We start from the raw sequence: 27,292 nt of genomic DNA on the forward strand, positions 1-27,292 counted from the left end.
CGGGACCTCCGTGTGAAAGGTCGAGAAGCTACCGCTCCTCCATGGAGACGGTTTATTCCGGAATAATTTTCTTTTTATCGATCACGTACATGATTTTTATATTAACGGAAAACATAAAATAATTCTAAACAATTTTTAGGCTACGATCGCTGTTAAACCTTTAATTAAACAACATCTTTAGACAAACAAACCTTTGATTGTTTGTGTTACTCTATTAATCGATTAATCGTATCGATTTCAGTACGAAAACTTAAGTAACATGTGAAATACTAAGCGATCGGATAGATATTCTTTTGTTTATTCGTACTTAATTTGTTGCTACCGTTCCCAATCGGTCGATACGAGAAAGGCTACGTATCAGGCTTACTACCGCTCACTTGCATGTATGTTATTTCTCGAAGTTTAGAAAGCATAAACATATAGACGCGAAGTAGTTCTAGCTAGGTTATCTGAAAGTCGGTGTTAACACTGCTAATAGTTCAACGGAGGGGATAGCGCATCGCGACAAAATACGTTCAACGATTCATCCCCACCCTGGCCGCTCAACTGAGCTTTCTAAACTTTGACGAATAATTTTAAATATGCCACAAAAAATAAGTCGTAAATTTACATCACTGTATTGTTAATTTATAGAATGTTAATTTATAAAATGTACCTCTTTTCAAGACAATTTTACGTAGTGTTTGTGTTATGATTTCAAATTTCAGCTTTCTCTCTAATCGGGAAATTTGTGGATTGAAGTATATATATATATATATATATATTTAATGTAACATTATTATAATGAATTGCTTTTTTTTGAATAGAATTTGTAAGAGTGATTTATTAATAAAAATCAGTTTTAATGGTCAAAGTGTTTACGTGTCTGTGAATATTTTAACGTACAATTATTACAAAATAGGCAATTGTTTCATGTAACAATTTTCTTCTATTTTTATAAAATAAAGGAAGGTAATGTATTTAAAAATAATTCATCGTTGTAATTTTGTGAAGAGTATGAAATTTTATTTAAATAATTAATTTTCTTACTGGATATGGTTTTATATATACATATTATAAATTACATTTTTTACATATATTACGTTGTTTTAATACGTAAAGAACGAATTCAAATGTTATATAATTTCGTAAACATTTTTATGTTAACTTAAATAAAACATAAATAGAAATGACGCAGCCTGAGGTACAATGTTGGTGGAAATGGTGCTGTGTGAAGTGAATGCTAAATTAGAAATACGAAGTACGTAATATTGTACTATATATATCTAATGCTATTAATATATACGGACGAGAATACAAATATATTTCGTACAGATTTGTCAAATGTTTGTCTCATCAAACTGACCTATCCTATTCTACCGAGGCATACACCTCATACGTCTGCTACATTTCTAAATATATATATATATGTATATACCTAATAATATTTTCTTTAACTTTGAAATATTGTTTTCATGTATTTGTTTATACATAAAATTTAATATGAAGTAATATAGGCTACATTGAATATAGGCATAAACTAATTTAAACATAACTAAGTGTTTTTAACTGTCCTGGCCCTGAAGTTATATAGTATAAGGGAAAGTATATCGGTCAAATTTTGCACGTCAGAGGTTTCTTTACACCTTGTCGTTTCATCATCCCTCCTCTAACCAAAAAACCCAATTTTAACATAAAAAATTCCTTAAAGATGTATGCAAGAACTTGTGTATGTATGTTGGTCTGTGTATTGCTTTATATCTCCGGTCTAGATGGATCGATTCGGATTAAATTTGCATCTTTCTGTAAACGGGCCATTGATGGCGTTTAAATTCGGTCACAATTGATTCGCAGGTCGTTACTTCGAAGCCAAAGTGCATAACTTTTCAGGCATTGCCGGAAAGAATATTTCTCTTCGGTGTGCTACTGATTATACTTAAGAAAAGTGACGCGCTTAACCGTTTGAATGTCTCGAATCGGTTTGTTCGTTAAAAAACCGGTAGGGGAAGACACCCTCCGTTCCGAGCCCTTTTTGCTGTAAATGAGGTTTACTTCGAAACCTCGGCTTTTGACATATTTCAGTCCGCCTCGGTCAGGATGCCGCAGATGCGAATGCCACGAGTGACAGTGTACTACTATTTAATGAGCTCAAAACAAAACAAATCTCACAGAGTCTTAAGCAAGACTGAAAATACCTAACTAAACAAAGGAATTTAACTACCCACCCGAAGAAGGTAAAAGTGAGTTCAACACACAACACGAAACATAAAAATATTACGCGGAACAATAACAACACAGTAACATTGAAACAAAAGAAAACAAAGGACAAGAACAACAACAAAAATAGAATAAAAGAGAAATCCAAGCAGAGCTCTAGATCCCTTCGGCAATTCTTTCCTTTGCTAAGTACACTATAAAACTCTCCACTATTGCCCATTCGACCATGCTCTTCCAGTTTACATGGAGATCCAACGACGACCCGATAAGATCAAGCTGTTAGATTAAAGTTATCAAAGGATTCGCTTGGTAAAATTACTTATAACAAATTCAGTCACTTTGTATTCCATATTCCAGCCGCCTAAGTACTGTTTATTTATACATTTACTGTAAAAAAAATGTTACATTGTTTTCTGAATTGTTGAATCAGAATTTAAAAAATAAAAAATCAATCCGCAAAATAACTTTGTATTTCTACTGGATGACTACAATGGATGAATAATAGGTACAAACTAAAATGTTAGTTGTATTTACGTTATTTATATTTTATTGCAAAATATGTATACGGTCAAGCTACGTAATGAATATTTTTGTACGAAAAATAATATTAAAATTTTATAATGTTTTTATAGCTTTGGGTCGGTCGGATAGGGGGAAACGGGTTGAACAACCTTTGCTGTAGACTGTAGAGCATTTGAAGTGCAGTGCAGGAGCTCGTTGCAGTAAAGAGCCCTTTTGTTGCGGAACGCTCTTTGACCGAACATCCAAAATATTGCATATCAAATGTTTTACTTCTTCAGAATGTGATTGCCGTTCCTGTTTTGAATTTTTACCCGAATTTTCGATATTTTTTCACTAAATTTTTCATAATTATTCTTGAACAATGAAAAATGTGGCGTACAATAATAATAACTGTACCGTAATAAATCTGTACTTTTAGACATTAAAATATGACGGTTATGAAATAACACCACAAGTCCCGCGTTACAAACAATCGATTTAATTTTTTTTTAAATTTAGAATTCGTGTAAAACAAATCGAAATCAAAAAGTTACCTTCTTCTTGTCGCTATAAGGTAATCAGTATTTAAGGCCAAAACAAAAAAAGCCTGAAAAGTCGGATGGCCTCTGCCCTTAACAGATTACTGCTTAGAAAAAAAATTAATTGGAACTTAAAAGTATGCGAGTGTGTAAATAAAGAATTATGTAAAAAAATTATTCCACTCTTTAAATAAAACTTTTAGGTACGGTAACAATGGTGACTATATCTCCCCGATTCCTCGACTGATACTAACTATAAAATTAAACGAGTCAATTGATCGATATTCATAACTAATCGTGCTACATTTCATAAAATTCGGTTTATCAATCTGATGATATAAAGCAAAACGATAACTAAAAAAAGAAAACAAATTAATTCATTCCCTCGCTTTTGAATGAAATTGGCCAAATAGTTAACCGTAGTAACGCGCTAATTGTATCGGATCATCTAATTAGTTGAGTGTGTTTTGAATAATAAAAAAAAAATAACAAAAACGAAAAACTTGCTTTTTCCCTCTACTGATTTTTGGATGTTTAAACAAATCAAACATTACCAGAAAGTATCTTAAATAAAATTAAATTAGGTGAAAAATTTACTTCGAGTAAAGATTTTGAGATGTGGGACTTTATAGGTCGCGTCCCGTATCTCAAAATATCACCATCCGGAATTTTGTAATGCTAAAATTGTGTTTTTCGGTTACAGGAGTTTTGAAATTGCAAGACCTGAAAAAACTTTGACCTGCAAAATTTCATCCGATCGGCATATTTTTCCTTGTATAGGAAATTATAAAGTATAATAGTACAGTGTAACTATAGCCCCAGGAATGTAGCAAGTAATTTGTACCAAACCGGTAAAGAGTAGTAATACTGTAACTGAAACAGACTATTTTTGTCATCATAGTTTCTGGATTTTTTTATCTCTTCTTTTCATATAATATTGGGGATAAGTTGTCGTTTATGAAAGCGGTATTGTATTCTGCTTCAGGTACTTCTCTTTTTTTGTTGTTCCGCCAAGCGTTTGTGAATAACATGGCTGAACTCTTGACCTATATGAAAGACTGAGACTCAGTCTTTCGTATAGAAAGACTGAGGTGATGAAATTGCACATTTCTTTCTATTTCACTTTTTAACGAACAAAATGAGCGATTACTATTATATTTTTTATTACATGTAGATGAAAAGTTACTTCCGTAACAAGCATGTAGATAATAAAATAAGCACATCGTTTTAAACATGGGAACAATCATTTTTTTCTTCCGGCGTGAACCTGGCTTAACTGTTTGTTGATTACTGCAAAATAATGAGGTTAACAAATGAGAATATCATTTACGGAAGGGCAAGAATTTTGTTATTTAGACTGTAAAATTTTCTAAGCTATTCGCGTTATTTATTTGTCGATGTGTTTAAAGCAACATTAAGTAAAAAATCGAGGCTAAACATATATTATTCTTTTTTCGTATGGCTGTGGGAGTGGGGGGGGGGGTAATTTTACTTAATTTAATTAATTAAGTAAAGATGTAGTTGTTTTGCAGTTAATAAAACGTATATATTTAATTTTTTTTGTATTTTGCTCTTTACGGACGTAAAGATAGTTTTTTTTTTTTAATAGTTGTAAAAGAGGAATACTTTTCTTTACTTTTTTTATTTTAAATTTTGTAATAAAAGAAAAATAAATTAAAAATAATTAAATTAATTCATATAATCGTGATTGTATTTGGCCGTTTTTCTTAGACGTCGATTGTTTTCTTTTAACAGCGTTTCTTTTTTAAGTAACAGTAATTAAGTCACTAATGGTTACTTAAAAAATATTAAAAGCCAAATATGAAATTAAGTTCAATAATTTGTGTAAATTTTACTTATAAGAAGATAAATAGTTGATAATTTTTAATTGTTACACTGTGCGCCGTGGAGAGGAGAAAGTAGTATAACGATCTGTAGTAACATAAACTTCTTTCTTTCCTGTTTAGCCTCCGGTAACTACCGTTCAGATTCTTCAGAGGATGAATGAGGATGATATGTATGAGTATAAATGAAATGTAGTCTTGTACATTCTCAGTTCGACCGTTCCTGAGATGTGTGGTTATTGAAGCCCTACCACCAAAGAACACCGGTATCCACGATCTAGTATTCAAATCCGTGTAAAAATAGCTGGTTTTACTAGGATTTGAACGCTGGAACTCTCGACTGCCAAATCAGCTGATTTGGGAAGACGCGTTTACCATTAGACCAACCCGGTGGGTTGTAGTAACATAAACTGCAAGCTACATTGTGCACATCATATATATAAAACTATGTATTGCTATTCATTTTTTTTGTAATAGTTATATTTTGGCCTTTACTAGCGTGAAATAAAATTACAATTAAAAAAATGTAATCATTTATTTATATATTTAAAAAACTGGCCACCTTTCGAATCATAGATTTCTTTAAGTAAAGAGTTTTTCAGGGTTGCCTGATTTCATTAACAAGACGCTTCCATGCACGGCGATCCGTGGCCGTTGTCCTGACCTCATTTAGGTTTACATTGCCGTTTTTTATATCATCTTCGATCTGCTAGATCCACGTTTTCTTTGGAGCATTCGTTGGACTTCCCGACGGGTGGGTCTTTCATACCAGAGGAGTTTGTACGGTAGTCGATTTACACTCATTCCGCAGACATGGCTAAACCATCACAATCTTGGTTTTTGAATATGTTCCAAATGAGATGATATCCTCATTTCGGATGCGATCACGAAGCGAGACTCTGATGATCTAGCATTAGGCATCGCGTTTGGAACACTTCAGTTTTGCTCAGGTTTGTCTTAAGTAATGCTCTCGTTTCTGCTCCAAACAATAAAATCGGCAGGATCAGGGTCCGGAAAAGACGAACTTTGGTCTTCAGCGAGTTGTTACTTTGTTTCTACAAGCACCATTTCAGGGAAGCAAATGCTGCGGTCGCTTGATCAATTCGACTGTGCATTTCCGCCGTATTTGATACTTTCTTCTGGACCGGTGAGCCCAAATATTTTAACTCACGCACACCATTCAGTCGGACGATGACGCATGAGCCGTCTGTTAGAGAATAACAGTGGCCTTAACATCACTGTCGGTGAACACGCCGCTGTCATCGGCAAACATCAAGTCAGAAAGCCTGTCCAAACTGAATTCCTCTTCTGCCCTGAAAAACTCATCGCATTTCGGAGTCAACTACGGTGTTAAAGAGGAGTGGGGAGGCAACGTCTCCCTGGGGATTCCTGTTCGGATGGAAAATTCCTCAGATAACTCATTTCGAAGGCGTATCTGACTCTAGGATTCATTGTAGGTCACCTGAAGAAGCTTGATAACTTTTGGAGGGATGAGCTTTTGCAATGTTACAGAGCCCCCCCGTACGGTCTGCCCGTCGTCATTCGTTATCACCCGACATGTGTTGAACATCAAAGTTTGAAAGGTTCTTCTTACGGATTTACAGACATATACATATAAAATTTAAGTAGTGCAGACATTAACGTAACTTCATAACTAAATATTATAAACAAAAGAATGTTATAGTAATCAGATTGTTCAGTTAAAGAAGAAAATGATGTTTTCAATCGCTCATCATATTATATTCGCGTTTTTATTTACGAATATCAAATAGTTTGCGTAGTAATAACTTACTTTGTTTTTAAACGTTTAATTTTTCATTGTTACAGCTTTAAGTGGACGATAAATAGTTAGTACATTGTTTCGCCAAATATCGGGTCTAAAATTTGAATAGAAAAATAAGTAAAATTTTAAGAGGCGAAAATTATGAAAATGACTTACATTAATCAATTATGAAAATTACTTCTCTTCCGTTTTGTAGAATTTCATTTTCCCATCGAGAATTAAAATAAGACTATCCGTAATTTTTTACTTCATTTCTCAGTTTATTAAGCTTCTTACTTATCGGTAAGCGTATAACGTGACTAGTGTAAATAAACATGGTACGACATTAAAATAAAACATAAAAAAAACTTGCCCAAGCAAGAAGAGATCGCACGTAGAAAACAAATATATTAGGACGTGGCTAAGATACAGAATGCTAGATTCAAGTGACACTTGGGTTTTTTGTTATGTAATTTATATTTCTACCATTTACAGTGAAGCCTGATAAAAAAATGTATTTTTTTTTTTAATCGATTATTTGGTAATAATTATTATAAAACGCTTGCTAAGCGATAAAAAATAAAGTTATAAACAATATTTGGGCTTCCATATTTATTTTATGAATGAAAAGGTAAAATTTTCTTCTCGATTCGACTAATTTTGTTTTTGTCCTAATTTGATTTTCTTATTCTTGTTTCAGGTAAGAACAATTGATCAAAGCGAATGAAAAACTACTAAATTGATAACTTGCCAGTAAGTAACTTGTTAATATTTAAAAGCTAGTAATGATTGTTTAAATTCTATATAATTAAACAAAAAGATATTGTGAAATCTTCTTTGTTTGTCCCTTTTTTTATTTTATTTAATAATTTATTCGTAGTTTTTGCTTTATAATTACTTAAAATTTATTTACGATCTGTAAAATTACAATTAAATGGAAGATGTTTTATTATATCTCAATAATATATTTTTTTTTTTTACTTTTAATTGAAGAAATGGTTATTTGTGAATTACTATTTTATTACTTAGGCTTTGAACGTTGATGTTGGTTTTTTTTTTTACTTCAATTGCTCTGTGAATCGTAGCGTGCGTATTCTAAGAGGAAAAGAGGAAACCTTTCTTTTTGCCCGTTTGTTGGAAAGCAGTGTTCTATGAATGTTTCATTGCCAGAGAAGTACTGCTTCTGTTAAGCGTAGTATTTAAATAATTATCTGGAATTTTTTTTTAACCGTCTATAAAGTTATTTGAATGTTAAAAGTATTTTTTCTTTTTTGATAATTTTTTCAACCGGAAAAATGTTTCTACTTATCGTTGTTTCTTAAATTTCGTTTAAAATTTGCTTTCTAGTTATTTTTTTAAATTGTATTATTATAATTTAATTTAACTCATACATTTATGTTCTTTTAGCCATTTTTCTTCTTTCCTCCCTTTCTTTTTGTTCTGCTGCTTGCATCTTGTTCGTCTATTTAGTGAAAAGATTTAGTTTAAAGAAATTTTAAAGTAGTCTGTAAATTGAACTTTGATTATTCGAGGCGTGGTTTTTAAGTAAGTACCGTTGCGTATAGAAAATAACGAGTAATTTATTTTTGAATAAAATATATTTAGCCGAAAGCCTGGATCTTTCCGCCTACATTAAGGCACATCGCGTGAACGCTTATGAGTTTCCTTCTTAGAAATCTTCCGCCTGATAAGATAATCGTTGCTGAACGGCTGTGTTGATGTTCTGGTGCTGACCGCCGAGGTGCAGCTTTAAATGGTAGTCACCGGGAGCCAGGTGAGTGATCATTTTGTTCCCGTGAGATCTTAGATGCGGTGAGCGACGTGTAGCAGAGCATTGTCGCGAAATTGCACGATTCCCCTTCAGATCGTGCCACGTTGTCGTTTTTGGGTTGTCCGACGCAGATTAGTCGAGGTTTCACAACACGTCTCGACATTTATATTTCCACTCTGAGGCAAAAAAAAAATCAACAAACGGTCCCTGTCTATCCGAAAACACAGTGCACATGATTTTCCGTGTTGACACTGCTTGTACTTCGCTTTGTCGGGAGGGGTTGAGTGTCTCTATTACACGGGCTGTTGTTTTGACTCGTGTCTCGTCACCGGTAACGATTCGGCCTAAAAACGGATCCCCTTCACCGCTGTATCTCCTGAGAAAATTCCAAGCGCTGGGTAACTGTTTGTTTTTGTAACTCTGCCAGTATTTTTGGTACCCAACGTAAGCACAATTTCCAATAATTTAAGCCTAACTGTATAATTTCGTAGAGAATACTTCGCGAAATTAAAAGAAGAAATTCATTACATAGTGATAGAATCGTAAATCGTTTATTTTCACAGACATTTCCATTAACTCTGCATCAGGTCATCGGTAATAACATACGGTCGCCCGCTCCGTGTCACATCTTGTACGTTTGCACGGCCTTCTTTAAATACCCTGACCGATCTTCTCCCCGTTCCACCGGACGTAGCGTTATTCCCGTTCACTTCACTGATCTGTCGATGAGTTTCGGCCGCTTTCGTACCTCTTGCATTTAAGAAATGAGTTACAGTATGTATTTCACAGTCGGCGGTACTGTCTATAGTTATACGCATTTGAATCTGTAAACAAAGGCAAACAATCACGTAATGGCGTCTGTAGCAAACCAATAGATGTAGTTACACAGTGAACATGAGCGAAACGGCGACCGCCGCGCTTTAGCGGACGTAAATCAAAACGTTACTTACTTAAATAAGAGATAAATATTAAGAACTAAAAAATACAACTGCCAAAAAAAAAAAAAAACATTGCTCTTTAATATAGGATAATTAAAGAGCGTGCGAATGACAATTTTATATATAGTATTTCTAGTAATTCTTTTCAGATATATATATATATATATATATATATATATATATATATACATATTTGTATAGCTTATAACATGCCCGGTAACGTAAGGATTCCAACATGGGGTCATACATCTAAATCGGTTCAACCGTTGAGCTCCTGCTGCAGTGGAACAAAAATACACCCTAAGTACAATATATACTCCTTTTTGGGCCGTCTTGTAAAACCATTCCTTGTATTTTTCATCAACAGTAAAAACATCGCCAGTACCGTTACTTTTTTTCTCTGATAAATTATTCAATTATTTGTGTGTTTATTTCTAATTGTTTATTCGTTTATTCAGTCGGTAATCGTAGTTTTTCGCTTATGTTTGTCAGCATGAATTTGTTTTTTTAACCGATTCGGAAAGAAGCGGTGTACCGCATATCTCTAAGGACGAGTCTGTAAACATATACCGCGTTATCCACGAAATGAAGTTGTATTTCTACGATGAAACTTGTTACGGCAAGGTAAGGCGGTAAACGTTGGTGTTGTTGTAAATTTTGACGAGGGTTAGTTTGTTCATTCGACTTTAAGAACAAACGGGTTATAACCGGAATGTAGTTATCGTTTAATCGAGTAGAATCTAGTTCTGACTTACTTCATTTCAGATATTATTCTAGTTGTTGATTTCAAATATGAATCGTATTTGAATCACGAAAATAATTTTCATTACAACATATTTTTTTTTGAAAGTTTTTGTTTCTTTAATTTGTTTATGCGGGGTTTTTTCTTTCTGGGTTTTATTCGAGGGATTTTATTTTAGATTTTTTTTATTGGGTGCACCGCACTTTAATGACGGCTTATTGAAGCTGAACCTTTTTATAAACATAAAATAAAACCGGAGTCAATCTCAGTTAAATTATATATTTTTACATGTGTTATAATTAAAACGAATTTTTTTTGGCGTTATTCATAATTTTACAGCCGCGGTAGATTTATTTTTTATTTTAATATCATTTAACCGTATGTTTTAATGTGGGTTCATTGTAATTCCATTAAAATTTAACATGCTTAAATCTTCGGTCGCTTTAGTTAACAAAATTTTTATTAACTTCTCACTTTATTTACTGTATATTGTATCGTGAGTTCAGTATAAATATTACAAGTTTCCAAAACTGTTAATTGAATTTCACTGAAAACTAACACGCTTATGTATGTAACTTTATAATTGTTTTCATCCAAGAAAGAATGATCTTAAAGAAAAGGAAACAGATTTCCAGATTTATTCTTTGTTAAATTTCGTACGAGAGAAAAAACAATAGTATATTATTGATAGAGTTTATATTTAATAGGTACTAACAAATTTTTTGTTTCCTGTATTTTAAGGAATTATCTCTCTATTTTTAGTTTTATTATTGAATTTTATAGTGAATTATACTATAGTGAATTTTTCGTTGAATAATTACTTTAAAATATACCGATTTGTCACATTGTTGAAAGAAACAAAAGATACAAGTCTCATCCTTTGTTTTAATTTTAGAAAATTGTATAGCGTTGTCGCGTACTTTTGTTCGTAAACTTAAACGTACGTGTACTATTCACAGTTTTACCCACGCCAGTGTACATTACATAGCGCGTCTACACTAAACGATTCGCCGAAACGCTAATTAAAATTCGGGTTTTAAGATTTTAAATTTAAGACCTTGAAAGTGTATACTTATATTCAAATGTAAATTCAGCCAGCAGACGCATTTTGTTGTATATTACGTACAGTGACAGAAATTAATAACCCCAGCCGTTCGTCTGCCTCGGTGTGTCCTCGTAAACCCTCCTAGAAATGACGCCTGACAAGATCCTTTAGCGATTAAACATCTTGTCGTGAAATAACAATATACATATTGTATGTATGTAGGCTACAGGCTGTGTTGCTGTAGTAATAATATTAATGAGACGGATTCAAAAACAAATTTAATTTCTTTTATTCCCTTTATTCCCTCGTTCATTTATTTATTTATTTTTTGTAGCGATTCGCTTTTCATTAATGAGTGAAGTATACAAAATGATCGTTTATTCTGTTTTATTGCCGGCTTATTATTTAATAGTATAGGAGTCTAAAAAACTATGTCTGTTTTTTAAATTATTCTTAAAAAATAAATTACATTTAAAGGAAAACTACGTGCTAGTTTATTTGGCCTTAAGTCGATTTTTTAAAAAGAACTTATTTTTCGTTTTAATTTTTCTGAATTTTTTCCATTAAAAAAAGGATAAAAGGTTATGAATTTCGGTTAAATCGTCGGTGATTTTCTTTATCATCCTTCAACGTTTTGCTTAATTACCACGACTAGTCAACTTCAACAACAGAGTAAATCAGTTCTGTTGATTAGTTTATTAATCGGGTAAAATATTTTTCGTTTTTTGTTGTTCGTACAATAATAAAGAAGAGACAATTTTTCAGGAAAAAATCTTTTATTTCTCAACAATCTCCTTTTAAGCAATACTGTCCGACGTTGTTCGAATTTTTCGATCCTACTCGTATAATACGATTTATTCAAGTCTTCAAGGTGGTAGATGTTTCGGCAATAAGGTCATCGTTTCGAATAAATCTCTTTTCGGCAGGTCACTTCATATTCGGAAACAAGTAGTAGTCCAAACAGGCTAAGTGTGGCGAGTAGGAGGGATGCGAAATAATTCTTAGTGTAATCGTAACAATTTTGCTATCGCAGTCGTAGAAGACTGAATCGGTACATTGTATTTGTGAAAAAGAATCTCTTTTTTAGTCAAACCTAGACATTTTTACTTTTATTTCCTCAATTAGACGATCCAACAAGCAATCCAACGGGCAAAATTGCCCGTTTATTGTTTTACCCTTTCCAGAAAGCCGATGAAAATTATGTCACGACCAAATTATACGTAAAAGATGTGTCTGACACCTTTCTTTTTGGTGGAATAGCTTTCGCTTTCTTTGAAGCTGTTTCTCTTATTACTTTAACTGTTGACTTGGTTTCAGGTCGGTAGTTATGTATCCCAGTTTCATCAGTTGTTATGAAATCGCGAAAAATGTCCTCACAGTCATCTCCAAACCGTAATTAGAGATGTTTACTCGTTCTCGCTTTTGATCGATTACGAATAAATGCGGCATCCATCTATGTAAAAATATTCGTGTAAAATATGAATGCACCTATTTGTTTGAGATGACTGTTGCCTTAGCGATCTCGCCCACTTTAAATCTTCTGTTCTCCATCACCATATCTTGGAGTTTTTTCAATATTCTCTGCAGTTAACTCTGAAGGCCGTGCGGAATGTTCAGCGTCGATTGTGCTCAAGTGAGCGCAATCGTTTAAAAATTATTCTAATCGATAGAACTGACTCGCCGTGATATTTATCCGGCTTGAGTTTAGTTTTCCGTTAGTGTTTGCCTTTCAAAAAATAGTGTTTGATCACCACACGAAATTCTCTTGATCGACTCAAAGGTCTTCTACAGAATTATAAATGCATCTTTTTTCTTTTTTTTCTTTCCTGTTTAGCCTTCGGGAATCACCATCAGGCATTACTTAAGAGGATGAATGAAGAAGTGAAATGTAGTCTTGTACAGTCTCAGTTCGACCATTCCTGTGATGTGTGGTTAATTGAAACCCGACCACCAAAGAACACCGGTATCCGCGATCTAGTATTCAAATCCGTATAAATGCTTCTGAATGAAACTTATTGCACGCAACTAGCGGAAACGCGGGGAACTAAGAATGACTTCAACAATCTACTACGAACGCTATTTCTTGACTTGGCACGGGGCTTATCCATCATCCGACGGTGGGCTTGTGTACTATAGAAAATCTTCTTCTTTCAAGGCATAGACGAATCGCCTGTTCCGGTGTCAAAGAGTATGTTCTATCCACAATTAAGAATCAAATGTGTTCTTGGTCTGCCAACATCTCTCTCCGGCTGGTTTATATTCCCATATCTTCCTTTGTATTCTTCCATTTGGCATTCTTTCTAGATTCGCCGGCTATCTTCCCTTATTATTTAGAATCCTCTTTTCTAATATAAATATATCTTACTCCTTCCGGATTCTTCATTAAAGATTTTATCTAGTCTTGAACAAGACAACATATCTTTTCTGACTTGATATCTTTTTCTAGACTTTTCTGAGATATGTGAAGATCTCAGAAAAGCATATCCGACGTTTGAATACTGTTTAACGCCTTCTACTAGGAGCTCACGTCTCCGAGACATATAGTAAAACAGGTAAAGCCATTGTTTTATAAAATTTCAGTGGTGCCTCTTTCATTATTGGTGTATGTCGGATTTTCAAATAAATTGACGAAAACTTACTTAATTTCTGACCAATATGTTGCTCGATCGACATCATATGTTATGATGTCACATCCAAGAAAACTAAATTTTCTTATTTCGTCAGGTTTCTCTGATCTAATATCTTAAACTATCTTGGTGCGAACTCGATATTTTCCCCAGAAACTCACAGTTTTTGTCTTTTGTATTGAGATATTCCGAAAAAACCAGTCGCTAAACTGCAACAGATTTGTTTAAACAAATACAGACTTATGAAGTTTGTACTCATTCTGCTGAATTATTTGATCTTTAGCAAAAAGCATTTTATTTAAAAAAATATCATCGATCTCAGTCCCTGGATTCACCAACAATATCCACCTCCTCCATCATCAATATATGCATAAAAAGTATAGGGATACACTACAGCCTTGGGGCGCTCCGTGATTAATAAGACAACTCTTTTCTTGTAGAGCTATGCTACCAGGAAAGCAATAGTTGAAGAGAGGATATTTTCTTAGCTTTTTTAACGTAATTTTTAAATCGTGAAATATTATACGTTAACCAAAAAAGGAATCTGTAATAAAATAAAAACCATTCTTAATTTTTTACAATTATTATAAATTTACTTCTTAAGTTTCAAAAGCAGAAATATAACATGACTTCCTGTAATTTATTCATTTGTTTCTTACGGTCTTTCATGTGCTTTAAAATATTACCTCGTATCACACATACTCGCTCATTTAGTCATTAAAACGTTCACATTCACAACAATATAATTCCTGAATATTATCATATACTTTATTCATGATAGCATGTGACCTTCACTTTTTAAATTACAATCGTGTATTTACGAGACGTTCGTTACAATTACATATTTTTATTCGTGTCTTTAAAAAAAATATATATTTTAGTATTATATTTATGATTTTTTTTAATTGTAAATATTTTGCATAATATGAATTATTTTGAAATAAAAATTTGTTCAGTTACATATAAGCGCATCTATTGTTAAAATATGTGATAGTTTAACTGTGAGCTTTATTAAACTTGCATTACTTAAACATTACTAGTTTATTCTAATGCTACCAATTCTTAAAATGTCAATTACTGTTTCTTCATAGTTTAGTATTTAGAATTTATCGGACAGATTTTGTATTTTTATGCTGTAAAGAGCGATAATAATATACTGTCGCTGTTATTTTTATTGTTATTATTATTATTATATTATACAAAAAATAAAGGTACCGAAAAAATAGTACTACGTGGTAAAACCAACCCGCTAACTGGTTTTTTGGAGAACTAAGATTTTTTATTTGAATCTTACGTCACTGGAGTACAATACCTAACTGTGATAAAAATAGACTCCTACAGAATATCTTTGTACGTGATGTACTTCGTTACCGTTCACACTCATTTCTAATTTAGTTCTTTATTACGAAATATTTATTGCTCGCTTATAAAAAATATATGTTAATTACAATTTCTGTAATTTGGATTAATCCTTTCATTTAGATTTAAATATTAAATTTTACTACCGGAATTGTTTTAAAATCATATACATCCGTTTACATACTACGAATTCATTTGTTATTTTTCTGAAAAATATATTTCATTATGTTTATTGATTTCACGTAAATTTAAATATCATTAAGCAATTAAAAAGTAATATGTCATTATGTTTTATAAATATATGTTATTTGATTAATAAGAATTTTATTTGTGGAATAAAAAGGCTGTTTTTCTTGTTGTTTTTTTTTTTTTGTCTTCAGTCATTTGACTGGTTTGATGCAGCTCTCCAAGATTCCCTGTCTAGTGCTAGTCGTTTCATTTCAGTACACCCTCTACATCCCTACATCCCTAACAATTTGTTTTACATATTCCAAACGTGGCCTGCCTACACAATTTTTCCCTTCTACCTGTCCTTCCAATATTAAAGCGACTATTCCAGGATGCCTTATATGTGGCCTATAAGTCTGTCTCTTCTTTTAACTATATTTTTCCAAATGCTTCTTTCTTCATCTATTTGCCGCAATACCTCTTCATTTGTCACTTTATCCATCCGTCTGATTTTTAACATTCTCCTATAGCCCCGCATTTCAAAAGCTTCTAATCTTTTCTTCTCAGATACTCCGATCGTCCAAGTTTCACTTCCATATAAAGCGACACTCCAAACATACACTTTCAAAAATGTTTTCCTGACATTTAAATTAATTTTTGATGTAAACAAATTATATTTCTTACTGAAGGCTCGTTTCGCTCGTGCTATTCGGCATTTTATATCGCTCCTGCTTCGTCCATCTTTAGTAATTCTACCTCCCAAATAACAAAATTCTTCTACCTCCGTAATCTTTTCTCCTCCTATTTTCACATTCAGTGGTCCATCTTCGTTATTTCTAATACATTTCATTACTTTTGTTTTGTACTTGTTTATTTTCATGCGATAGTTCTTGCGTAGGACTTCATCTATGCCGTTCGTTGTTTCTTCTAAATTCTTTTTACTCTCGGCTAGAATTACTATATCATCAGCAAATCGTAGCATCTTTATCTTTTCACCTTGTACTGTTACTCCGAATCTAAATTGTTCTTTAACATCATTAACTGCTAGTTCCATGTAAAGATTAAAAAGTAACGGAGATAGGGAACATCCTTGTCGGACTCCCTTTCTTATTAGGGCTTCTTTCTTATGTTCTTCAATTGTTATTGTTGCTGTTTGGTTCCTGTACATGTTAGCAATTGTTCTTCTATCTCTGTATTTGAACCCTAATTTTTTTAAAATGCTGAACATTTTATTCCAGTCTACGTTATCGAATGCCTTTTCTAGGTCTATAAACGCCAAGTATGTCGGTTTGTTTTTCTTTAATCTTCCTTCTACTATTAATCTGAGGCCTAAAATTGCTTCCGTTGTCCCTATACTTTTCCTGAAACCAAATTGGTCTTCTCCTAACACTTCCACCACTCTCCTCTCAATTCTTCTGTATAAAAAGGCTGTACCACTTTAATATAACTCTCTCCTAATCTGTAGACTGAACCAGTGCTGCTCTTTCATTTGTATAAAATGTTAGTTTTGTTATGTTGTACTTCTGTAAGAAAGAATACATATGAATACTTCGGTGAAAAACAGTAGTAGTAGATTTTTTCTTTTTTCATAATTTAAAATTCGAATCGTACAATTTTCTATTAGAATTAACATTTTTTTATGTATCTTTTTACTTTTTAAAAATGTGACCGTTATATTTTTCAAATGACAACCTATGTAAATAAGTTATTAACGACAGATTTTTTTCTTAAGTTTCATCATATTGCATGCGAAGTTTTTTTTTAAGTTAAAAGGTCACATTTTTTATTTTTTTACGATTACCTTTTCACTCTGTGTTATATGATTTATAGTGTAGTTACTGATTGCTTGGCTAAATAATATAAAATATGTACTCGCAAATAATATTATAATGCGTGTTGATATAGTTTTTAATATTAATTTTTTGTAAACCTGTTTACTAGATCTGTATTTATATATTTTTCTCGTCGGTTTTAGTGAATAGTAAAAGAAAATTATAGCTATCGGTAAAAAATAACCGCTCCTCTTGAAAATAATTTGGATAAACGAAAGACGAGAGCAATACCACTTGATAATTTTTATTATTTTTAGATTTACCATTTGAAAATTTACTGAAATCTTGGTTAAATGTTTTCTGAGGCGCGCGGGAGGGGCAGGCTATCTTTTGGCTTGTACTTAATTTTTTTAATTTAGGAATAACATTTATAATTATGAATACGGTAAAGTAGCTTTTGTGGATTGATTTTTTTGAACTTTTGAAAAATTATATTTTTCAGAAAAGGGTATCAGGAAAATTTCATTTCTTCATGTTTTTTTTTACCTTTTCAGAAAGGTATATCATGGAAATAAAAACCAATATTCTATATATTATTATGTACTGGCTGGTATATATATATATATATATATATATATATATATATATATATATATATAATTACATTAACTTTTCCCACCCCTAAAAGTTGTTTTTCTAATTTTTGTTCTTTTTACTTTATCTTAAGTTCAGGATTGAATTTACGCTTATTTTTACTTACTTACTAGCCAACGCCCACTCTCGGCGGCTAAGCCATTTTGTGACGCGCTGACCATACAGACGAGCTTTCGTGTAAAACGGGGTCTTCATCATCCTTTTGCGACCGGTCCAGAGCTCTGAAGGCTCTTAGATGATCTGCATCCGTAGTTCGTGGCCGCAGGCACGCTGGAGACGTCAGAACTCGTATGCGGCAATGTAGGTGCGAGGCCAGATAGTCATATCCGGTTTTTAATCTAAACGCAGCAACGCTGACTTCGCGGGAATCTGTAGCTTCTAGGGCCGTGTGTGACGAGGTTCTTCTACTTATTGCCTCCCGCTGATTATTTGCGGTTTTCGCAGATCCATTTATTGACTGCAGAGTTTATTTGCGCTTTGACTGAGTCAAGAGAAGGAGTGCTGGATGCCTGAGGCAGTTCCCAGCTGGTTTAATTTATTTTTCCTGGTTTAATATATCGTTCTAGAAATAATTTTTTTTTCGAGAAAATAATCTTGATAGGAATTTTATTTTTTTAATTTTATTAATACTAATTTAAAGATTAAATTATATATAATCATTACGAAAATTTTGGTAGATTTAATAATATCTTATCAGATTTTTCTTTAAACTACAAATTAGATTTTTTAAATTTTATTTTTATTATCATTGATACAAGCAATCGATGTTCCTCAAAAAAAGTTTTAGAAGATTTGATTTTAATTCGTAATTACGTTTTATCGAGTGAATGCGGCACGATACGGTGTTATTAAGTAATGAAATTTAAAACAAAGTTTTTACGTAGATTGTTTGTATATCTGTAAGCTGCGTAATGCTTAGATAAATACTAAAGTAATTCTTGGAGGGAAAAAGAAAGAAAATAGAATGCACGTAAACCGTTACGGGCGGGATCGGTTGTAATTTTGTGATTCGATTTTAAAAACTACTAAGCTGATTGCTATCGATTTCTAATAATGCAGCATCATCAGCTTTCAGATTAAGTTTGATTAAATTATATTAAAAAAAAAAGTTACATTGCTTGTGGATGTTCGGTATCGTTCTAAAATTGTGGTCGTAAAACCTATTTTCTAGGATTATTTTTATTCTGATTTTTTACCGATCAAATTTATATTTTTCCGTCAAATTCTACAACTTTCGACCTGTTTAACCTCAATAATTTTAATTTAAAAAAAATAAATAATAAAACTTATTTTTATAATAGCTTATCAAATTTTATTCAAACGTAAATGTCTGTATATAAAAATGTATGCTTGTTGCTTAGATTAACAAACATAGCGAAGAAAGGTTCATCTGATCTTTGGGTAGAAAATACAGAAGCATAAGCCTACTTAATGATCGGTTTTTGTTAATTTTCATATTTCTAAAAAAAAAACTCAAAAAAACATTTTTTCTTTTTTCATCCCGTTTTTCCCATTACGATGTTAAAGGTTCGTTACCGCTTTAATATTTGAAGAAAAAAAATTTTTACTTAGGTGAATTTTAATGTTATCAGGGGTAACATATTAATATACGGCGACGTCGTTTGTATTTTCGTATGTAGTGTAGTTGTGAACAGCCTTGATACAGTTTTTTAGTGAAAGGCTGCAACCGGTTCGGGCTCGGGAATCGGGCGTCCTCGTATTCTAATAATGACATCCCCTTGGGGATATTTTTCATTCCGTATTTTTTGAAAAGTAAGTATTTTAAGATGTTGTCTTTATCGAAATAATTTAAATTAGGTAGCACACAACGTAAAAATCAAGAGGATTATTATTATAGCATATTTTGATTGGACATTCGTATTATTTTAATCTATTAATATTTTTAATCTTTTTCGAAAATATTTATAAAAATTTATCGCGTTTTTTTTAAAATGTTATTTTCTTTTGTATAAATATTAATTGTTTATAATTTTTTTTCTAAGCGAAAGAGATCGCTTAGTTAGCGTTATTTGTCAGACTATTCCAAGCGTATATATATCCTTGATAAGTGAATGGAAAAAGATAACTATAAGAACTAAAGAGTTAATAATTTTTTGAATTCTCATTAATTTTTAGTTTGGTTGTTGCTTGCTTATTAATAATAACGATTGTGTGTGTGTGTGTGTGTGTGTGTGTGTATGTGTGTGTGTGTGATTGTGTGTGTGTGTGTGTGTGTGTGCGTGCGTGCGTGTGTGTGTGTGTGTGTGTGTGTGTGTGTGTGTGTGTGTGTGTGTGTGTGTGTGTGTGTGTGTGTGTGTGTGTGTTTGTTTGTTTTTTTTTATATATAGCGAAGGAAATTCCTTTACGAATCTCTGGCTTAGATGTTTTGTTTGGTATGTCGGACTCGAACATTAACTTAAAGGTGACTTGTTAATGCTAATACCGACTAAAACCTCCGCTATCCTCTGAACTCTGATCCCCCACGGTATCCGCCGTTAGGCATTACTTCGCGGGGGGGAGGATTTAGCTACTGCTCTTCCTTCTGGTAGCTAAGATGTTATTACTTCTTTCTTCTAGATGTTGTGGTCCTTTGCTCTTTTTCTTTCGATGGAACGCAGGTCTGTAAGGACGTCTGTTGCAAACGTGCTTATTGCGTTCCATGCGGCTTTTGACGACAACATTGCTTCTATTAGTGTCTCAGGTTGGATACTTTGATGTAAGATGTTTTCGAGTTGATCACGCTGTGGATAAAATCGTGGGCACACAAAGAAAACATGCTCTGCATCTTCATTGACTCCTGGGCAGGACGGGCACTCTGGAGAATTATCGTGCTTGAAGCGGTGTAAGTATTCTCGAAAGCAGCCATGTCCTGATAGCATCTGCGTTAGATAGTAGTTGACCTCACCGTGATTACGATTCAGCCAAAAGTCAATCCGTGGTATGAGACGGTGTGTCCACCTGCCTTTCACGGCAACATCCCACTGTAGCTGCCAACGTGCGATGCTTTTCTGTCGCTCTTCTGTCTTGAGTTCTTCAGCACTCAGTAAGGTTGACGTCTTTCGATGGTAAAGGTTGCGTCGTTCTTCAGCTAGAACTCTAAGAGGTAGAGTTCCGGAAATGACACAAACTGCTTCCTCAGACACTGTGCGGAAAGCGCTCGCGACTCGTAATGCACTCATACGATATATCGGTCCCGCCTTTCTCCACGAATCTTGCGTCTCTAGTGCGTCAGCCCAAATAGATATTCCGTAAGTGAGCACCGATGTTACTACTGATGACATTAGTAGCCTTCTGCTCTGCTTTGGGCCTCCGACGTTCGGCATCAATCGTGCGAGACTAGCTCTCACTACTGACGCTTTCGTACAGACGTGTTCTACTTGCTGCTTGAAGTTGAGTCGGGCATCAAGCATCACTCCCAGATATCGTATATGAGGTTGTGATGTAATTTCTTGGTCACCTACTTTTAGCTTAATTGTTTCAACTTCTTTTCGGCTGGTAATAAGCACTGCTTCGGTCTTCTGCTTGGCCAGTTGAAGGTTAACTGTATCCATCCACTGGTTGATCTTCTCAAAAGTAATGTCAAACAGATGTTGAATCTCGTCGAGGTGTTTGGCGACGATCACTGCGGCAACATCATCCGCATACGCTACCAGTTTGACACATCTTGGAAACTTCAATCTCAGGAGCCCGTCATACATGATATTCCACAGAAGTGGACCGAGAACAGAGCCCTGTGGCACACCACCGGTTATATCATACTCTTTCGGACCATTCTTTGTATCGTACTTCAGCACTCTATCTGTAAAATAGCTAATCACTAGTCTGCGAAGATATACTGGCACGTTTTTCTCGTCGAGAGCTTGCATGATGCAGTCCCAATTAGCGGAATTGAAAGCATTTCTGATGTCTAAGGCAGCAACCAGGCAGTACTTCTTCGTTCCACCCTTCCATCTAGTTCCTGCGATCGCCTCCTTGGCCGTATTGACAACCAGGTTGATCGCGTCCAGGGTTGATCGTCCTTTCCGGAATCCATACTGGTTGTCTGCCAGGAGTGGGTCAACCACTGCATCTATTCGCTGATGGATGATACGCTCAAATATCTTACCCGCCGTATCTAGCATGCAGAGTGGTCTGTAAGATGACGGTTCTTCTGGCGGTTTCTTCCCTTTAGGTAACAGTACTAACCGTTGCTGTTTCCACTTACGAGGAAAAGTCCCCTCCTTGAGGCATGCGTTGTACGCGTCTAGAAATAATGCTAGTGCTGCCTTTATGATGGTTTTCAAGGCTATATTCGGGATTCCGTCCAATCCCGGCGCTTTATTATTTCCTACACGATTACAGGCCTCCAGCAACTCTTCTTCAGTGACAGGTGGAATGTCGTCTAGTTCGCCTGGCGTTAACTGATAATCGAGACTGTGTTGCTGTGGAAACAGCGCAGTGACGATTTTCTGAAGGAGCTGAGGACACGTAGGTGACGGCATTTGTTGTTTCTTCAGGTGGGTCATGACCACTTTATAAGGCCTGCCCCACACGTCTTTGTCCACCTCGTATATGAGCTCTTTCCAGCATCTTCCTTTGCTCTCTTTTATGGCCTTATTGAGTTCACGACGAGCTTTTTTATACTCTGCAATCAGCACTGCAGAGTTGGGTCGTTGATAGCCACGCTGAGATAATCTTCTTTTTCTATGACACTCTTTACGAAGGTTGCTGATGTGATCGTTCCACCAGTGTACCGCAGGTCTTGAATTGATAACACGTTTGCGAGGCATACTGGCATCACAAGCTTGTGTTACTCGCATCATCAGGGCCTTAGTATGTTCTTCTGCACATCCAGTCTCTATCGGATCACTATCGAGGGCTGTTATCAATACTTCTGGGTCTAGATGGCTTGTTAGGCCCTCTGAGTTTCTGGTCGTTAGACGTTTCCCAGAGTATAGCATGATGGTCACTGGCAGTGTAGATGTCTAGTACCTTCCAGTTGGAGTTACCTTTAGCAAGGCTGGCACTGACAAAAGTGAGGTCTACAATCGAGCTTGCGTCACCTTTGGTGTAGGTCGGCCTGTCACCACTGTTGAGCAAGACTACATCAAGTGTAGAAAAAGCTTCTAGTAGTTCTCTTCCTCGTGCATTAGTCTGCCTACTACCCCAGTCGACTGCCCAGGCGTTGAAGTCTCCGGCTATCGCCACTGGATGATGTTGCTTCGCGTCTTCGGTCAGGCGATCCAAGAAGTCAGTAAATTCAGCAATGGAGAGGCTAGGTGGTGCGTAGCAGCTGTAGAAGCGGATGCCATCTATTGATGCTGCTACGAAGCCGGCGCTGCCATTGTTGTCTACATTCTGGAAGGAGAGTTTACCACAGGACCAAATGACAGCTTTAGCGGTGATGTCTGTCTCCCATGGTTGCCCGGTGAGATGTTTATATGGCTCAGATAGAAACACAAGATCAACCTAAAATTCTCGTACTGTCTGCATGAGCAAATCATGCGCAGCTTCACAGTGATTAATGTTGAGCTGCAGTATCTTCATGTTCGTTTATTTGTCAGCTTCTGGAGTGCTTCCTGGAAGACCGGGCACCGACCAGCGCCAGACCGGTGAGCAGTATCCTGAGAACCAGGTTTTTCCGCACATAAAACACATTTCACCTTATTTGGGCATTGAGCAGCTTGATGACCTGTTTGCCCACATTTGATGCAAAGCCCAGATCGGTTGACCTCGCTTTTACATTGAACAGTAGTGTGTCCAAAGTGCCAGCACTTATAGCATCGTAGTGGAGTCTTCACTGTTCTGATACGGCAATTCACCCAGCCAATTCGTATCTTGCCTCTCTCTCCGAGTATCTTCTGCGCTGTTGCTGCTGGTAATCGTACCAAAGCGGTCTGTGTGCCTCTGTAGGCCGGACGAATTTTAATGACCTCTCCAGGTATTTCGTAGTCATCGCCAGCTGCCTCTTGTAAGGCCTTCTGGACATCGTTCTTGGTTGTTTCGTCGTCAATGTCCCGGATTTCGAGCGGTTCCTCTGGACCTTTACAGATGACGTCGGCTTCTTCTTTCAGGATGCTCTTTATTGTCTTCATTAGAGCTTGTCCTTTGTCTGTGCTCTTCCTGGAGAGCGTAATGAGCATGTTTCCATCATTCGTCTTTTGGACCTTGTCAACTACGTCCCGGGCCTGCTCTTGTGGAACGTCATTTTTAATCCGACGCAGTATCTCAGCATATTTCGCCTTCTCAACAGGTCGGATAATCAAGGCGTCCGGCCTGGTGAATTTTCGCGGGTTTTTCCGCTTAGGCTCCGGCCGAGATTTGTGCGCCGGTTCTTTTGGTAACCGCTCTTTGGCTTGCTTCCTCTTTTACTTTTTAGACAAGACTGCCTGCCAAGCATTTTCTCGTTTCTTTTCGGTGTTCTGGACTGTCGTTTTCTGCAGCGGGCTGGGTTTTAAGTCCTTCCTTTTCTTGACTTTATTATCGGTGTCTGGAGAAGTTCTTTCTTTTCTCTTCCCAGACGTAGTAAGACTCTTTCCGTTGTCTTCCGAAACTAATCCTCCATTAGCTTCGGCTCCGGTTATCTTTGTCAACTGGGTCACGTCACTGCTTTGGCATTTTTGCTCTGGCGTGGCACGCGGAGATGTTTGGGTAGTTGAAACCATCATCTGCGGTGCTTTGCTGGCTAACTTATATGCCGTAGCAATGGACTTAACCAGTTTTCTGATTTCATGATGCACGTTCTTCTTGTCTTCAATGAAATCAACAAGCTTCTCGATTTTGCCACCGAGCCGCTCCATCGGCGACTGTTGGCCAGTGACGGTCGGTAGTGAATTGATTCTCCCTCTTGGAATAACGGCGGGTGCGATGGGTTTTTCACCCACTGAATGAGCGTCACCCGACTTTCCTTCCACTTCCATTGACACGGTTGTTGTACTCCCTGTAACATTTCCTGACAGCAAAGCCATGGGGTCTACTTTGCTGTGCAAACCAGCATCATCTAATTTTTGTCTGTTTTCGAAATTCTGCATACTTTAGTTTTACCAGCGCATCGTACGGAGAGGAGCGGGTTGTCATAACTAGGAACGGGTGTACCCTCGGAGATAATACTCCTACCCCAGTTCCCTGAGGCCCAGTCGACACTTAGCCAGTCCTGGAATTCACGGACGGACTGGACTCACTCGGTGCGGTGAAGATTCCGATCTCTAGCACTCACTGCGTACTTCCTGATCAAGGCCCGAAGTGGCTGGCTCCAGATCTACTGCTATAACTTACACGTCGGCAGAGCAAGCTCACATCAGTCATAAACTTGCATCGACAACAGACATCGACACAGTCACGAACACTCCCAGTGTGTTATAACAGCGAACAATCTTCTTGGCAGGTCAGATGTTATGACCAACCCATTCTTGGGGAGTTTTTTACACGGGAGTTATTTTATTTCACCCCAACCCTATGCCCCCTAAGGGGCAGGGAGGGCTTCTCCAATCCACACGTGGAGACGCGCCTGTTAGCAGTTTCTCCTCTGCTACGGGTGTGTGGCAGGTATGTGTGCGTGCGCGCGCGCGCGTGTGTGTGTGTGTGTGTGATGGTTTCAGACTGATTCGATAAATTTATGTAAAATTTTTAAGATCAATCTTAACTAACATAACCAAAAATTCTTCCAAAGTCAACCCTTTTCATATGTAATAACTTTAACCTTTTGCCTAAATAACCTTTTAAAGTTAATATGATTAAAATTAAAAGTAAATTAGGTTAAAAATTAGTACTTCTAAAACATATGTAAACAGGTATAAAAAGGTAGATAGATCGATGCTTATGTTATATCACATAAATTTTAATGATATCGGTATCCAGTTCCATAATTTGTTGTCGGTTTTGATCGACGATAAAGCATTTCTTGCCGATCATTGGATCTTAATCCGACAGAAGCGCGTAAAAATCTTAAAAGTTTCCTACGTTTCTTTATCAAACATAGCTCCTTTAGGTATGTCCCCAGAAACTAATGAAACATTATACAATACGTTTCTTATAAACTATATTATTTAAAAGGTGTGTGTGTTAGTGATGTAAATACAGTAATGTACAGTGTATTATGATGTGATTATATATTTTCTATTTAAAAGTCAATAAATACAATTAGTTGAAAACTTTTGGTGAATTGGAATTATATTTGAATTCATATAACCCGGTTAAAAATAGTTTTACTGGTAAAATGTTTGGAATTCTCAATAAAATACGTTTTTCATAGCAAATCTAAGGAATGTTACTGGATAACATTTCTGTTTACTGTTATACGACTAAATTTCTCTACTTCGGTGCCAAGCTATATTTACAGACTAAGTTTTTTAGGAATGAATTTTTATTTATTTTTTTTTTTATTTTGATGAATACGTTTTTATGTGTATTAACTTAAAAAAAAAATATATATATATTTACGAATTTTTTAAACGTAGTTCGTACATGTTTAATTATTTTTCGTCTTTGAGTTGTGGTTTTCATTTTCATTCAATCCTTAATATTTAATTCGTATTTTGATTTTATTTGACAATTATTTAGCTCTCTTTCTCTGTCAGGCGTCACTACGTGTTTGTGTTATGAAAAATGTTAATCTACTTGTAGAATTACGTACATTTTTTACTTCCCAAATAGAAAAGGGGTTTTTAATTCTAGTCGATTCCAACGATTTCGCGGATTTTAATTGATTATTACAGTTTTTTTTATCCAGGCATCTTTATAGTCCCATTGTCTTTGTTGACGTTTTGAAATGTGATCAAAGTCGCTCGAGAAAATCATCCGGGCATCCTCAGGAACTAAACCAAGGATATTATATAGTAAAACATGGTAACCGCTCAGCTTTTCTTTTTATGCACAATGTTCATTATTTATCTGGCCTTAACACGATCCACTGGTTTTGAGCTTCAATGTTTTTTTTTACTAAACGTTTGCCCTTACATAAAAAAAAATTAACAACGTAATTGTTTGTCTCCGACTTTCATCCGGAGGTCCTAGGTTCGAATCCCGGTCAGACGTGGCATTTTTCATACGCTACAACAAATTTCAATCGGAATAAATGAGCGTAGCATTCGAGAGGGCTAGTAATCTCATAAAAAAATGAAATTCGTACAATATATAAAAACATTAATTTAATTTAAATATCACATTCCCAATATCGTCAAACATTGAAAGTGATGTCTTGTGTAAAATAGAATCGTTTTAATATTTTTAAAAACTAAAAAAAAATAAGAGATCCTTAATTAGAATTTATATAATCATCATTAATATTGTACGGCGCTATTTACGTAAAATTTATTCTCTTTTTAATTTTATGCCACGTTTTATAGGTTTGGAGTCTATTAAAAAATTCTTATGCACCGATAATACATACTTTTTTT

The 27,292-nt window shown here is 35.1% G+C and overlaps 1 protein-coding gene across 4 annotated transcripts in view; it reads left to right on the forward strand.

Annotated features, from left to right (window-relative positions):
* Polr2H (DNA-directed RNA polymerases I, II, and III subunit Rpb8) overlaps positions 1-27,292 on the forward strand; it is a 657,278-nt gene that overhangs the window by 238,246 nt on the left and 391,740 nt on the right. Inside the window, exon 2 of one of the 4 annotated variants that reach the window (XM_075367534.1) lies at positions 7,543-7,595. The exons of the other annotated variants lie outside the window; for them this stretch is intronic. Within the exon in view, the coding sequence (XP_075223649.1) occupies position 7,595 (1 nt within the window). The 5' untranslated portion in view covers positions 7,543-7,594. The remainder of the gene's footprint in view (positions 1-7,542; positions 7,596-27,292) is intronic. 4 annotated transcript variants of the gene reach the window in all.

This window comes from Lycorma delicatula, chromosome 5 (genome assembly GCF_047948215.1).
Source record: "Lycorma delicatula isolate Av1 chromosome 5, ASM4794821v1, whole genome shotgun sequence".
Classification (NCBI taxonomy): domain Eukaryota; kingdom Metazoa; phylum Arthropoda; class Insecta; order Hemiptera; family Fulgoridae; genus Lycorma; species Lycorma delicatula.